This window comes from Archocentrus centrarchus, chromosome 24 (genome assembly GCF_007364275.1).
Source record: "Archocentrus centrarchus isolate MPI-CPG fArcCen1 chromosome 24, fArcCen1, whole genome shotgun sequence".
Lineage (NCBI taxonomy): Eukaryota > Metazoa > Chordata > Actinopteri > Cichliformes > Cichlidae > Archocentrus > Archocentrus centrarchus.
In genome coordinates this window covers 13173168-13188334 of record NC_044369.1, presented here as the reverse complement: position 1 = coordinate 13188334, position 15167 = coordinate 13173168, and the positions used below count along the sequence as shown (strand labels likewise).

Sequence of the window (15167 nt, the reverse complement as noted above, 5' to 3'; positions counted from 1 at the left end):
ATGAAATCCAGCTGAAAAGACCTCAGGTGCAGCGCACAATCCCACAACTCATTTCAGAAAATCTCATTATTTAATAAAGTAATTAACAAAAAAGGAAAAAAATAGAAAAACATGAAATAGCATGCGGTAATATCCAACATACATACTTAATGCATATCTGTTAAGTGACCAGTGACAACTGTATGATTTAGACAGTAAGCTCATATCATACCTTATCATCAGCAACGCTTTTCTGCTCCAGCGGACCAGAATAGAAAACAAGCAAAGCCGGCTCAATGGCAAGAGCTGCAATATCTCACAATGCTACAACCAATACAGTACTTATGTATGAGGACAAATCAACACATTCAGCATGGACATACACATTAAAATGTGCCACACACTGCGTTCACTCTACTTTTTAAAAATCACTCTGCATACAATGGTGTGCCTCAGGGTGGGATCACAGGCTGTGTGAATGTATTAAAAAAATACTGATATGATGAGAAAAGCAAATGTCTGTTGGGCTCAAGGGGTCTCCTTGGATTTCATTTTCCAGCATTCAAGCCTAAGTCTGCAGCGACTGAGTCCCTGTAGCATCTCAGGACATACGCATCCAGAAGCTTGATGGCCAATGGCCACCAGCTTCACTGTGGTGCTGATGAGAAACCTTGGCCAGGGCTAAAGCTTCTGTTTAGGCCAGTCAGTTTGTTATCTTAAGGGGATTTGAGCTTCTTTGTCCGAGGAGACGTTCCATTCTCAGCTTTAAGAACTCCATTTTCATGGTGACCAACTGGCAGACAGAGAAGGGAGAAGTCAGAACCTCTGTTAATGCAGTACATATCATTCAATGTGATGAACACAAAGGAAGACAGAGGAAATAGAGAAAACAGACGTGAATCAAAATGTATTAAATCATTACGTCTCATTTCCTCTTTTTTTTTTTTTCTGCAAGTATTTAACACGTGCCGCCGGTGAATTATGAAACATGCCTGAACGGGTGTTTAAACTCACATGAATCTCTCTTTAGTGGCCTCAGGGATTGTTTTGTAGCGGCCTTCTTGCGAATAGCCTGCTCGTGCCGGAATTCCCTCCAGCGCCTCAGCTGGAAGCGAATAAACTTCCAGAGTAGCCAAGATTGAATCAAACACACCAACAGTAGAACGGTCATCCTGAAAGGGCCCCGGGAAAGAAGAGAAATCCAAATGTGTATTTATAAACACGAGCCGTTGTTTTTCAAAATGTACTCATTTCTGGCCTCATGTTAAAAATATGATCCAAAGCATATTCCTACTCTTAACTGAAATATCTAAATTCCTTCCAGGCTACTGTACATCCTCTTCAAAATTATATTGTAAAGAAAAACCAAAATGAACACTCTTTAAAGACACAAAGTGTAAGTATACTCTTAAATTATTGTCTCTCTAAACAGTACTGGCAGTGCCAGAAAATAAATCATTATCCACAGTTGGATGTTGGACATTGCTCATTTTTTTCCCCTTATAACTCACCTTATCAGCACAGTGTTGAAGTTGCCCATCTCTAGGTCCAGCCCCTGATTCTCAGAACGAGCCAAACCAAACCCCACTGCCAGGAACATCAGGGTCAGTGTAGACATCCGTGTAAACACAAAGCTGACCGCCCACAGATCAAACCTGGGGGGGGGGCACAGCGAGGTTGTGCCCAGAGGGAAGAAGAAAAAAAAAGCTGTTGAGATGATCGGTTCCAGGTGGCAATCATCATACCAAACACTGCAATATTACAAGGTACTGTAAAACTATCAGAGTCAAAAGGTGAACAGCGCTGAAAGCACATGATGCAGTTGGAGTTGTGATAGAGGCAGAAACACTGTTGGGCTTGATCTAGTTCAATCATATAGCTTTATCAAGTTAAAAAAAAATGCTTAAACCTCCTTACAGGTAAGATAACTTACATTTTCTGATGGTTCTCATCAGTGAAATACAAGAGTCTCGCAATGTGGAAGGCCAGCTCTGACACATACTGGAGGAAGAGGAGTACCAGACCCACACGACTTAAACTAGACGGGAAAGGGGAGACAGGAAGCTAAGAGATTAGGTGAAAAAAAGAAATCAAAGTGGCAACAGGATCTTGCGCCTCAGCAGTCACAATGAAATGCCTCTGAACACTTATTTTGAGGGTATTATCTTACTTAGCAGAATCACCAACAAAGTTTGATCTGACTTGGCCCTGAAATAATGTTCGCCCTCTTGGAAGTTAAACTTCTGTCACCTCTATCTTTACTGTTGTTCCCTCACAGATTTCAATTCAGGATTCTTGGAGAGCCATGTCACATGAAGCCACTAAAATGAGTAGTACAGTAAAATTTGCTGCTGCAGGGAATTTAAAGACCTTTTTTAACCTAAACACCAGCATTTAAAGGCTCTTTTAAATATATTGGTCACTTACTTTAACAAATAGGCTACAGAGATGTGGAGCAAATACAGGCAGATATACTGGAGCTGGCGAGAAATCTCCTCCTGCAAAACAAACGGCCTTTATTCACATGTTTTTAAAGTTTGACACCCCCCCCCTTCCCCACTATGTCTAATGCACATGCAGAATATACATGAGCCCAAATATAAACAGCGCTTATCTAGTCACACTTTAGAACTCTTCCAGTTTCAAGGGCCCTCCTACTGACCTTGCGTACTTTCTGGAAGTAGAGCTCTGGCAAAGCATGGAGCCAGTAGGCCAGCTGAGTGAGGTAGAAAAACTTCACCTGAAACCTAGACCGGAAATACACAATCAGACGAAGAAAGAGGAACAATAAGCAAGCGCATATAATCTGCATTCTGCCTCACTGATACAGCTTCTGTCTTGGTTTTACTACCCCTCCCCCAGAGGGAGCATGGAGTATTGTTTTTGGTATGTTTGGTTGCTTTATCGATTCATACCAGATTTGCACAAAAGACGTCCAGTGACCCCCAGATCACCTGGTTTTACCATAATTGGGTCAAGGTAAAAAAACAAAACAAAACAAAAATCCAGAAAAACAAGAAGAAAAATCCCTATTTATGGTCCTCTGAATTTGACGTGACATCATTGATTTAAGACGGAGTAGCAGCAGGACGCAGCTTTGGTGCGTGTCAGTTTCAACTTGTGTTGAAAGTGCAGACTTCAACCTATGTACCAGTTCATAAATTGTGCTGCTAGACCAAGAAAAACCAAAGTTATGATCAATAATTTATGCCATGCTTTTCCCTGTATATTGCCCTCATGTATGATGTGCCTTTAGCGCAGGAAGGATCTTCGCTAGTAAAAAGTGCTTGTAAGCAAAACAAAACAAAACAAAAAAAACAAAAATAAAAATAACAATCCTCCCTTCATCTTTCCTTAAAAAAAAAAAAAAAAAAAAAAAAAGCAACCAATCAAAAAAATGATATGGCAACATGTGGCATTTGGTTGCGGGGAACAGGTGAAAGTTGTGAGAGTGACAGGGCAACAGACAGATAGCAATATTGATAGCTAGTTTGGAGTATATAGTTTGTGTGTAGTGTGTTTAGTGTGTTGTGTAGTCATGGACAAGGTACATGCTAGCCAAAAAGCCACCAAAGGCAGACTAATGTAAATGCTGTCTCCAGGTGTACAACAAGAGGAGGGACACACCTGGAAGTGTCAGGCCTGTGATGCGCCCCTCTGTCTTGTGGTGGACACAAACTATTTGTGGCACAAATAGTTTGTGTGGCATCTCCTTGACACCTGATTATTCTGAAAATAGTTGTACAAAAAAAAAAAAAAAATGCCTGAGGCACTGCCTGTATTTTAATATAAATATTGTATATAACTTTGTAATATTTGTAATACATTTTTGAAAATTATAACTTTATATTTGTATTTTAAGTAAAAAAAATAAAAAAAATAAAACAGGGTGTGTGGTTGTTTAGAGTATATATATAATATATATATAGAGATATATATATATATAGATATATAGATATATAATAGATAGTATATATATATATATATATATATATATATATATATATATATATATATACATACATACATATACACACACACACACACACACACACACACACACACACACACATACTCTTTTCCAATCAGATCTGATGTTTGTGTGATTTTTTTTTTTTTTTTAGGTCCAATTGTTTATAAAATATGTCCAAATAAATAAATAACTACAGTCACACATGTGAGTTTGTGTAAAATGTAGCTGTGTTAATCTGGGCTACCTGAAATATAATTAGGCACTACAAATAACTCACACTGCACCACTTAAGCACAATATAAACTGCATTGGAAAAGGCCTTAACACAATGAGGCAAACAAAAATAGAAACTCTGCTCTGGGAAAAAGATGGGCATTTATCATTTTGATTTGGAAAGCAGCATTAAAGGATCCATCCATCAATCAGCACAGCTTCAAAGTGCCTGAAGATATATGTAACAGCTTTACAAATTGTCAATTAAAACAGTAAAGACTCTTTGCCTTAACGGTCTGCAGATAAGTTGTGGTTAGGTGCATAGTCCCCCCCCCCCCCCCCCCCCCCAAAAAAAGGCTCATTTTGAGCCAAGAAAAGCCCCCAAAATAATATCTGGCACTACCATAAAGATAAGAATACCCTAAGAGGAAGCATTATGATAGATTGCTGTATCAATATTATGGCTCACTACTAATAAAGGTGATATTTGTTATTGTTTTATGGTTACATTAATATATACCTGAGATGTACATGAGGGTAGTTCTCCCAAAGGCTGCTGGGATGCAGGAGATATCCTTCCTGTGTGAAGAAATTAGAACACTGAAAACCCTTAATACTATTATTCATGTGTGTGTGTGTGTGTCTGTTTTAAGAATATGAATGGCATTTCCTTAACTAGGAAGTTGTCGCTCGAATGCAATCTCACTCACTGTAATGAGGATGTAGAAACTCCACACACTAGACACCAAGTGAAACACGCAAAGTTGACCCGACTCATTAAACTTGGTGTTCTTGCTCTTGGAGAGGTGAAGACGTCGGTTCACTTTCTGCAACATGAACCATAACAACAGATCGTGTGAATGAGGTTAGATCCGGGGATAATGGGTGGCATGTCAACTCTGTCATTGTCATGCACAAGGAAGTGTTACGGGAATACAATAAGCAGGACAAAAAAAAAAAAAACAGATGGTAGAAGCTATTTTTGGCTGCCACTTTAAAACACTTCCCTGAAGAAGTATTCCTTTCAAGACACGTTGGAAACTGTGTTGGTGATGTTAAAATAACACCTCAATCGTTCTCTAAAAAAATGTCACATGGGATTCTAGTTTAAGATGGATCAGACACTACTCTTGCTCTCTTTCTGCCTCCACCCCCCACCCCCCCCAAACTCAATCCACAGAGCACTGAAACAACATCAGCCCACTCAAACTGCTCTTAATAACGGTCATATTTTTTATGCGGTTTGTTTCAAACTGACACGCTGAGTGCATTTGGATGCAAACACCATGAGATGAAACAGCACATATCCTGTTTCAGTATGTAGCATGTCCATTTTTTATTATAATAGCATGCTCACGCTTTTTTGGAACATTTAGCAGCCAAAGACTGTGAAATAATCAGTACAAAAACTGGGTGACTACACTGAATACAATCATATTCAGATTACTTTAAAAATATTTGATAGTCTTGGGAAGATTTATGTCATTTAGCACAAGTTATGGAAAAAATTAAGGGCTAAATGAATGCGCTATCATTTCAAATGATGATCATAAACTATAGTGTTTTGGTACCTCCAACAAATGAGTAGAATATTTATATAATGGTTATTATTTACATTTTAATGGAGTAGTTCTTTCATGGAAATGGATGCCAAATGGCACTTACTTTCCAAGAACCTTTCTATTAAATAATTAAAAGTTTAAACACCCATAACAAAAATCTTTTCCCTCATTTTAATCACCCACTCAGTGATCTTTTTGTCCACTGTTTGAGACAAAGGGCCATAATATTGAAGCATTGTGAAACAGTGAAAAGATGCTTACGTCTAGAAGATACTCCTGCACTACTGCGTGGAGGATGATGGCGATGAAGAAATAGAACAGGATGGTGGCACAGTCCTTCCACCCATAATGGTACAACGTCACCTCTCCCTCTAAGCACATACAGGAGGTGTGAAACACACATAGTTGTTATTCATCAGGGGTGTGTTAAAACATCCTGGAAGAACATTGAGCTACAGTAACACATAGAGGCTGAATGGGGGAAAAAAAAAAAAAAGTTTTTAAATCAACATTAGGCTCTTCATACCTGATGATAGTGTGGTGACATTGTACTGAGGCTGAATGAACAGTATGGCCGTCTTTGCTGTTGCCTGGAAATTAGACGAGACGTGATCAGCAGCGTAGTTCAGTGAACCTGTCTGAATGCAACCTCAAAAAGGCGGGCTTCAAAGAAGAGCCAACGCAAGGCAGTTTTTCCTGCATAAAAGGATTTTTGACAACCCTCACCCCCATCACCTTCCAGTGTTGAAATAACTTTTTTTTTTTTTTTTAACTAGTTTTGTTCATCAGGTTTTCTTTTACCTAACCACAATAGCCATTTCTGTTTACCAAATAGTCACTAAAGCATGATTTTGGTCATATAAGGTAACACCACATCAGCAATCATGGTTACTGCCCCCCACCCCCACAAAGGCCCATTCTGAGCCAGGAAGAGCTATTTGAATATATACAGCAAGTGATTGTGTGACATTAAGAATAAGTCCTTATCAGTATAACAGAGCTGTTTGTCAGCCACACATCTGGTGTCATAACTTCCTCCTGAGAATTGATTTCTAGCCTCAAAAAGAAAAAGAAAACCTCATCTAGCGTGACGGCTGAAGTTTTTGTTTCTTACCCAGCATAAACCAAGATATAACAAAGGTTTCCAAATCCACTTTTGTCACCACAGATATGCATTAGACCTGTGCTTCTCAGACTTTTATTTAATTATTGTCTTTAATAAAAGGGCTTTCAAAATAAAGCAATGCCTGCCTGCAAGCAACTGTCATAGGATCAAGAGGGTTTGTCATACCTCTGACTGCTTCTTTTCAGTGATCAAGAATTTCACATGCAAAAAGCAAACATTTTGATTATACCCATCACTGATTTATAGCATCACTGCAACTAATCATCCATTATGCATAGAAAAATAACAAAAATGTCTTCAGGTTAATGTTTTTAGATTTCCTGTTTTACCTGACCAGCAAATTAGGAGTTCTACACCCTCACGTTTGATTATTAATTACCCAAGCAATTGTCTCTAACTACTGGTTTTCAGCCGATAAACTGATTGGATATTACAAAGATCATAGAGACTGGTGTCCAATTAATCACCTTCTGCTCTCAAGCAATCCAACTTGCGCAGATATGATTAAGCAAACAGAAAAAAAAAAAAGAACAGTGAAACAAGTCGCCAGTTATTCCCTGCGCGCCGAGGCCGTTGGTGACCTGTCATCAAAATTTCAAATACATGCCCACATGTATAGTACTGTATTTTTTTTTTTTTTTTGGTAATGAGAAAAAAATTTTAGGAAATCCCCTACTTTTTTTTTTTTTTTTTTGAGGGGGGGGGCTATTCGATCAGCTGTGTAATCACAGCCAGGGTTCCGTTTCGAAACTTTACTAAATGTCCAGGCGGTGGCTGACTGGGAGTGTTTGTGCGCACGTAGAAGGAACAACTAATAAATTAATGATCTAATTAATTAATTCACTAAATGTCAGCGGTGAAAGCCCTTCAGCTCAAAGCGGTCTTAAGCGCAGTTGAGCCCACGGTAGCCAGCAGCAAAGATTGAGACGTGGCAGTTAACTAGTAGCGTCAAGCTACCGACAAATATTCAAATAGCTTTCGTTTACGGATTTCAAAATAAGACCTCTGGCAGCGGAAGTGTGTTAGAACTCATAGGAAGGAACACCGGTGCTTTTAATTTGACTACAGGAAAGGCTTTAACTCAGTTTTATTTTTGCTATATTCAGTAACTGACAACTGCAAAATATGTTTCTGCAAAGAGTTTTTGCTGGAAACGACAATGTCACGAGGTTAAAACGGGAATATGAGGCGCAAATATGTTACGTGATGAATCTTTGCTACCTAACTCTTTGTTAGCAAAGGGATTTCAGTTTAACCCAGATTCCCGAAACGTAAAGACAAGACAGAAACTTTCAGCACGTAAAGCAAAAAGTTGTAATTTGTGCCCAGCTGTTTTTTTGTTTTGTTTTTACCTGTTTCCTTCTAGCTCAAAAGCAAAGCATGCGTTGCTACTCTGACGGCGAGCAGAGCAACATTTATTACTCCCCAAACTTGTAAAAAAAAAATGCAGCAAGCAGCAATCACACACCCGCGAAACTGATGAGTCCCCAGTTATATCAGCAACCATTTCTATAAAGCGGGAGTAGTTTTAAGTAAGATTTAAAGTCACAGCTCTGAAGTTGTAGCAGGCTTGCCATCTTACAACAGCTGAGGGAGACGAGGGAAGAAAAGAATGTGAGTTCATCTCACCTCAAACATCAATCCAATCAGAATGAAAATCACCAAACCGAAGACGACGTCGGCATGGTTTTGAATTAAGAACTCCTGGCTGAAGAAAGGATAGCTCTTATTTCTTCGGCGAAATGCCATGTCAACACAATGGACTTTCCCGTGCTGTTTTAAAAATCTCAATTTTTCTGACTACGAAGTTCAGTGAGTTAACTTTCTCAGTGACGTGCGCATGCGCGTCGCCTTAAAGAGCCAGCGCCATAAATACCTTCTTTGGGGCCGTTTATACAAATAAGTTTGGTTCAGTCTGCGCTCTCAGAAGCTCGGGGTCATCACTTTAACAGCTGGATGAAGGAATGGCTTACTTCACAGTGCTGCGCAAAAGTCTTCAGCCGCTCTTTTCTTTATATTTTCTCCCAAGGAGTCAGACTTTCTTGTAATTTTTAAAAGTGTTGTTGACCAATAGTTCTCCAGGCTTTCTGAAAGCCTGCTTCTTTACTCATTTTCAGTACCTGACCATTTCTTTTTTTTTTTTTTTTTTTTGGGGGGGGGGGGGGTCCAGCTAAGACCTGACACCTTTGTTTTTTTTAACCTTATATACTGCATACCCAGGTTTGCACATTTCAATAAATTGCCAGGCCAACTTCCCATTTTCCTAGCAAAATATAAATAAACGACAGGCGGCGCAACACTTTAGAAGAGTTCCATAGCTTACTTAAAAAATAAAATTCAAAAATCACTGCACACACCTTTACTCCAATCACCTACGCATGTTATTTATTGCTTATTTAGAGCCACCAGTGGCCTTTCACTTCACAGTTCAAAATGTCATATAGGCAGTCACCTGGACCTAAGAGAAAACCCAGCATAATTTCACTGCTTTGTTAGTGGATTTACAGAACAGTAAGGAGCAAAGTACATTTGCCCCCCTGGCAATAGTAATCAAGAGCACATAAAAAAAAAAAAAAAGAAAATCACCACAAATATCTCATTAGCATATTTCACCTTGTTACACAACAGACGTTTGAAAGCTTTTAGACGTCAGTGCCTGAGACAGTGTTTCATTTCCAACAAAATGTAAATTGCAAAAACAGTTAAACATTTCTGCAATTACATGGTCAACATGTAAATCAAGACATCAAAACAGTTTTTCGAGGCTGACACACCAGCCCTGCTCAAAGCAATGCCTGTTAACTTTATACAAAAAAAAAATACAGTTTAGGATTCTCAGAAGGGAGAATTTGTTTTTAGTTTGTTTTCAGTTTTTTAAAATGAAAAAAAAAAAAGCAATAGACATATGATACAGAAGATATTTGTGCTTTTAAGCTTACATTGAGATGGTTATTATTCAGTCCAGCCACTGTAAAATACAGGAATAATTTCTCTATTGTCGTAGCTGCTGGCAAGTGACATGGAGTAACAGCAGTTTCAGTGTGCATTAAAGAGATCATTTCCTGTTTAAGATCATAAAACATCTGCGTACTTCTAATGATGTTTATTGATACAACTAACGCCTACATCCTTATTACGTAGTTTCGGTCTTGCAGAACCAGTGTTCATTTTGTTGCACAGTATAATTGTCATTATCCTTGAGGCTTAGGTTCACTGTCACCAAAAGAATGAAAATGTCTGCTGAACATCAGGTAAAAGGTGGGGCTGAGCTCCACACACACACACACACACACACACACACACACACACACACACACACAAAACCCTTGTGGCAAAAAAAAAAAAAAAGAGCTCTGCTGAAGGCTTTACTCTGTGTGTCCAGCTTTTGGGCAAAGGAATGTTTTCAGAAAATCATTTAAGCTTTGAGAGGATTATTCCACAATTGTTGCATACTCTCCACAGTGTATTCAATATATATGTATAGACAAAAGAAGAAATCACTGCCATCTTTCTAACTCTACAACACTGAGATGATGAAAAAGCGGCCTCTTCAAAAGCTGGTGTACTCCTCTAATGTTGGATACGTTTTTACGTGTTCCCTGATTCTCTCACGAGTAAGCTAGAAGTTATCATCTTCATCTCTCCGGGACATTATGAGCTGCTTTCTTGGACCTTTAAGATGAGGGACACTGGAAGGGGAGTCCAACACTCCTGAGTCCAGTTTAGGAGTGGAAATGCAGCGTGGTCCAACCCGGCCCATGAGTCCACGGACATCTCTGTGAAGGGCTGGATCGCTAGGGATGGAGTTGAGGCGAACTCCTTGTTCCAGCATCCCAATGTCCCGGTCCAAACGGGGGTTACTGGCACTGCTTGGAGACTGGGGATCAGCGCTGAAGTATAAGGTTGAACTTGATTCTGTAGGACAGAAATAGGGCTCCGGGCTGTCTCCAAACACAGACTTACCCTCTGGTGAGCTGCGTTTGAAATCCGATGTGGGTGACTCCATCGGGCTCTCCATCTCCAGACTGTCATCTTCTTCCGGTTGTTCAGTCGATGTGGGTTCGCTTACGCTCTGGAACTCGTCTTTGCAGTCCGAAAGGGGTGCCAGACCCTTCCCCTGAGACTCAGAGGTGGAGACACCCTCACAGCTTCCTCCAACTGTAATTGTGATGCCCTCATTACTTTTATACTCTTGGTTGTACTCCTCCATGTCTAGTATGGCTGCTGCTCCCCCAGCCCCATATGCCCTGTTGATTTTACCAAGGTCTCCTGTTTTAAGAGCCAGGCGGATCAAGAGCCAGTGGTGGTGGTAGCATGGACAGGAGCTGTTAGGCCTGCCCCCGCAGTTGCCCGGGTGCTCCAGCAGAGAACCAGCAACACCTGAGAGGGAGAAGCTGCCATGGTTTTGAATAGATTGAGGTGGCAGACTTTTGTCCCCAAGAGAGAAGGAGGACTCCCCTTGTTCTATGCACGTACTGCCCATGTGGTTGTGGTTTGTTCCCTGGGAGATCTCTGTGGACTTAGGGTGCAGGAACCGGTAGTATAGGACAAGAGAGGTAGCACCTAGGAAGCAAAGAAACAGAAAATATTGATTTTAGTGACCTAAGCATGTTCTGGCTTATCTGTCACAAGAGACAGCTATACAGTGTGAATCACAAAGGAAGGCTGCAGCAGAGAACACAACATCCACCCTGGCTCTTGTGATGGATATTGACCCCACAAACAAATAATTCAGTTTATTTATCTTCTCACTTCACTTTTTTGTTTTTGTTTGTTGGTATCCTAACGTTTACAATCACATTTATTTAAAATCCTGTTCACCTGTATCAAAAGCAGAATATCCTGCACAGTAAAATCTCACAAATAAGAGCTTTGTAGGGAAGGCAATTGTGCAGCATATCGTAGCTATGTTTGCCATGCTGTAACACCTTTAACCTTGCTGTTATATTAAGAGTTTTGGGATTCATCACTTAGATATGACACAAACTATTGAACAGTGTGATATTAGACTAAATATGAGTAATGCTCCAATACAAACAGCAGATATTCTAGAAACAATGACTCACCAAGGAGAAAGCTACACAGCACAGTGGTGGGAAGGGTCATGCTGTCCCATGATGCTTCGCTCAGGAAGTCAGAGGCGGCCAGCAGTAGAGTGGCGTTCTCTACAAGCATGAACTGAAGAAGGAAAGAAGGTCACACCATTAGTCATCATTAGTCATCATTTACGTCACTGTAAGCTTAGGACACAGAGGTGAGGATGATTGCAAACGTATGTATCTATATCTGTGTTTGTCCCTGCTGCCCTGCGAACAGGCAGATGAGACCCAACGGCACAAAACAATATAATGAAAACAAGGACCGGACCAAAACACAGCAAAAAAAAAAAAAAAAAAAAAAAAACAACTTGAAGAATAACAACTTTACGTCATGTCATACTGCATAAAAAGCGGCCATGCGGAAGCGCGAGGGTCCATCTTTGACGTTGAGGAAGAGGAAGACGTGGACGAGACCCATGATGCCGTTAAAAGCACGCCAACACCAGGGGCCAGTGCAGATGTCTGGTTGCTGTGATACCAGCCAAAAGGAGGCCGTGAGCCAGTGAAAACCTGAAGGTTAACATAAAAATAGAATAGAGGGTGTAAGTGCAACAGAGGATCCATATACAGAGGAGAAACCGAAAACTGGACCAAGAGGACATGTCGCAGCACTCTGAGGATAATTACATAACACAGTGGTTAAATGTAACTTAATAGAAAACTTTTTTCCCTCAATTCTAAGTTATAAAAGACATGGAAATCTGTACATGCACTAGTTGTTGAGCCTCGTGTACCTTTTTTAATATAAGGTAATAGTTTAATATTATTTCGCTGTACACTTTCTCCACCTTTCAAGTGTCTTAGCAAGACAAAACTCACCTGCTACTCCACAGACCCACCAATTAAAAACCCTGGCAAAGAATGTGAGGCAGGTCACCCTGGCACCCAGCATGCAAGCCCTCCACACCAGCTGACACAGCAGGGCGGCTGGAGGCATGGCAAGGTGGCCCGGTCGTATCAGACAGCAGGCTCGGCTGTACAGGACCAGAGCCCATGCAATAGACAGCACACATAAACCACAGCAATAAGCCACTGTGGGGAAAAACAAAGGAAAACATTTAAAAATATGTTATCTTCTATACAACAAGTGACAGGCCACAAACATCACACAGAACCCACAAATACCTGGTGATGTGATGCCCACATCGGTAGACACCACCACATATGCCTGCAGCAGGCTCTGAGGCAACGTAAGGACAAGGGCTTCCAGGAGCCAAAGGGCAGCAACATCTGCCTGCTGCATAACAGCAGCTCCCAGATCAGCCACTGAGCCCTGCATGCGCAGCACAGACCTCATGCAGTCCCATAACCTGCCAGAAGATGGAGATAAAAACCAGAGCAGACATGAAATGTAACCTCTGTACTTTAACAGGAACTACAAATGATTACATCCCAACAATATTCTGCATGTGCAAATTTATCTATATATTCCACATCATATCTGATGCCGAAAAGATCTTACCTTTTGAAGATGCCCAAGTGCAGTATGTGTATAACAGAGAGGTAACATCGCCTGTCATCACCATCATCATAGTACCATTTCACACTTAGCAGCTGAACCGCTGTCCCCGGTAGAAAGAGGCCAAGTGTGAGGCCTGCCCACTGTGTCTCCTCATTCCAAAGGTAAAACCCTATACAGTATATCACTAACACATTCACACACACGGATACAGAACAGATGCACACTGGTATGAGTATTTTGGGATTCCATGTCAAATAATGTCTGGTTTGTCACAGTTGTGCAGGTTTTAAAGGAAATGCAGCTCACTAAACCCAGCACTAGCGAGGATGCACTGACAGCTGCAGAGGCCAGCAGAGTCCTTGAGAAATCAAGAGTACATACATCTTCTTTAAGTGAATTTAGTTTTACCAGAAACCTATTTTAATGGGATGGTGCAAGCTCTAAATGAAAACACCAGTCATTCTACTCAAGGCTTTAAAATAGCCATCAGCTGTTTCTTAACTTCACTGGTACAGCCTTATCATTGCACCACTCTATTGATAATCTAAACAGCCATTCATTTATGCACTCATTTATTTATTTATGACAGGCCAACTAAAGTGTGACGCCTAGGTGGCAGTATTTATATCTTTTGGTAATGGTACACTTGCTGAAGACAAAGTCACACTTTGTACACATCCAGGCATCCTTCTGGTGTCCTGACCTTGCTCCATTGATCTGCACAGTCAGGAAATCATAACACTGTGCTGCACCTTGTTTTCAATGCAGACTGTGGATATGCAAAAAATTACTTAGGAAAAAATAACAGCAACAAGACTGAAATGTTCTATTATGTTAATCATATTTTGGGGGGGATGATGTGGGGGGTTGTAATCTAACAGTTGAGCATTATTCCAATAGGGATCAAGGATAGCAATTTAGTAATAGTTCATTGAAGTCCGTGGTTAAATTCAATAATTAAGCGGCGGTGTTATTCTGTTTAAAGATCACAAGAGGTCTCGGAGCCCCAGTTTGGCCAACCAAGCTGGGCTAACCAATGCCGATATTGCATTGAGTGCATATATAATTCAGCTAGGTTTTCCCGTTCAGTAGTAACGGCGGTGCCATAGCGTCAACGAAATGCGTTTCTAACGTGAAGTACGGCTGCAGTTGAGACAGCTCCAGCACCTAGCATCATTTTCAATTTATTACAGCGCAAGAAACATAACTCAAGTACATTCAACACCTCTTTTCCCACAGGGTTGAGTTTCAACATGTACAGCAAGCAAGCTAGCAGCCCGCTAGCGCTTGAAATTCCATGCCCACTTACGAGCGCCTCCGTTCGGCCACAATAACCAGCGCCGACGCGGCGAGCAGGACCGCCTGGCACCACGCTATCCAGCACCCACTCCGCCGCGCGACCGACGGCATCCTGCGGGCAACCGCTCCTGCGGCGTTTATCATGATGGGGACAGGTGGGAAAGAGGATACACCGGTGACATTAACCTGGGCATCTTTCCCCCCCTGGGTACATGCACTCTCCTCCTCCTCCTCCTCTTCTTCTTCTTCTCCCGCTGCCTGCCCCCTGTCAAAATATCTGACGTCACTGCACGGTTTAAAGGTGCATCCGTTACCGACCGTCTCGCTCCACCGTGGAAACCTGTTCTGCATCATGGTCTGTTCCTTAAATCTTTTGCGACGGCGGGGCTGTATGGTACTTACAGTAGTGATAGACGAAATACGGAGAGGTCGCAGGTCACGGCGAGCACATTAC

General features: G+C 41.1%; 2 protein-coding genes across 2 annotated transcripts; both read right to left on the bottom strand.

The window, feature by feature from the left end:
• Nucleotides 1-92: 92 nt before the first annotated feature.
• On the bottom strand, nucleotides 93-8679 carry tram2 (translocation associated membrane protein 2). The gene is made up of 11 exons (XM_030721321.1): nucleotides 8483-8679; nucleotides 6254-6317; nucleotides 5989-6098; nucleotides 4876-4992; nucleotides 4686-4744; nucleotides 2642-2726; nucleotides 2407-2477; nucleotides 1913-2017; nucleotides 1491-1634; nucleotides 994-1151; nucleotides 93-772 (listed from the first exon to the last, which is right to left on the bottom strand). The coding sequence occupies exons 1-11, from the start codon at nucleotides 8600-8602 to the stop codon at nucleotides 696-698; spliced, it is 1110 nt and encodes a 369-aa protein (XP_030577181.1). The 5' UTR covers nucleotides 8603-8679; the 3' UTR covers nucleotides 93-695.
• Nucleotides 8680-9216: 537 nt separating this feature from the next.
• xkr5a (XK related 5a) lies at nucleotides 9217-14985 on the bottom strand. Its single transcript, XM_030721977.1, has 8 exons — nucleotides 14724-14985; nucleotides 14118-14131; nucleotides 13415-13598; nucleotides 13078-13262; nucleotides 12772-12984; nucleotides 12293-12462; nucleotides 11920-12031; nucleotides 9217-11416 (listed from the first exon to the last, which is right to left on the bottom strand). Exons 1-8 carry the CDS (start codon nucleotides 14855-14857, stop codon nucleotides 10473-10475), a joined length of 1956 nt encoding a protein of 651 aa, XP_030577837.1. The 5' UTR covers nucleotides 14858-14985; the 3' UTR covers nucleotides 9217-10472.
• Nucleotides 14986-15167: the final 182 nt, after the last annotated feature.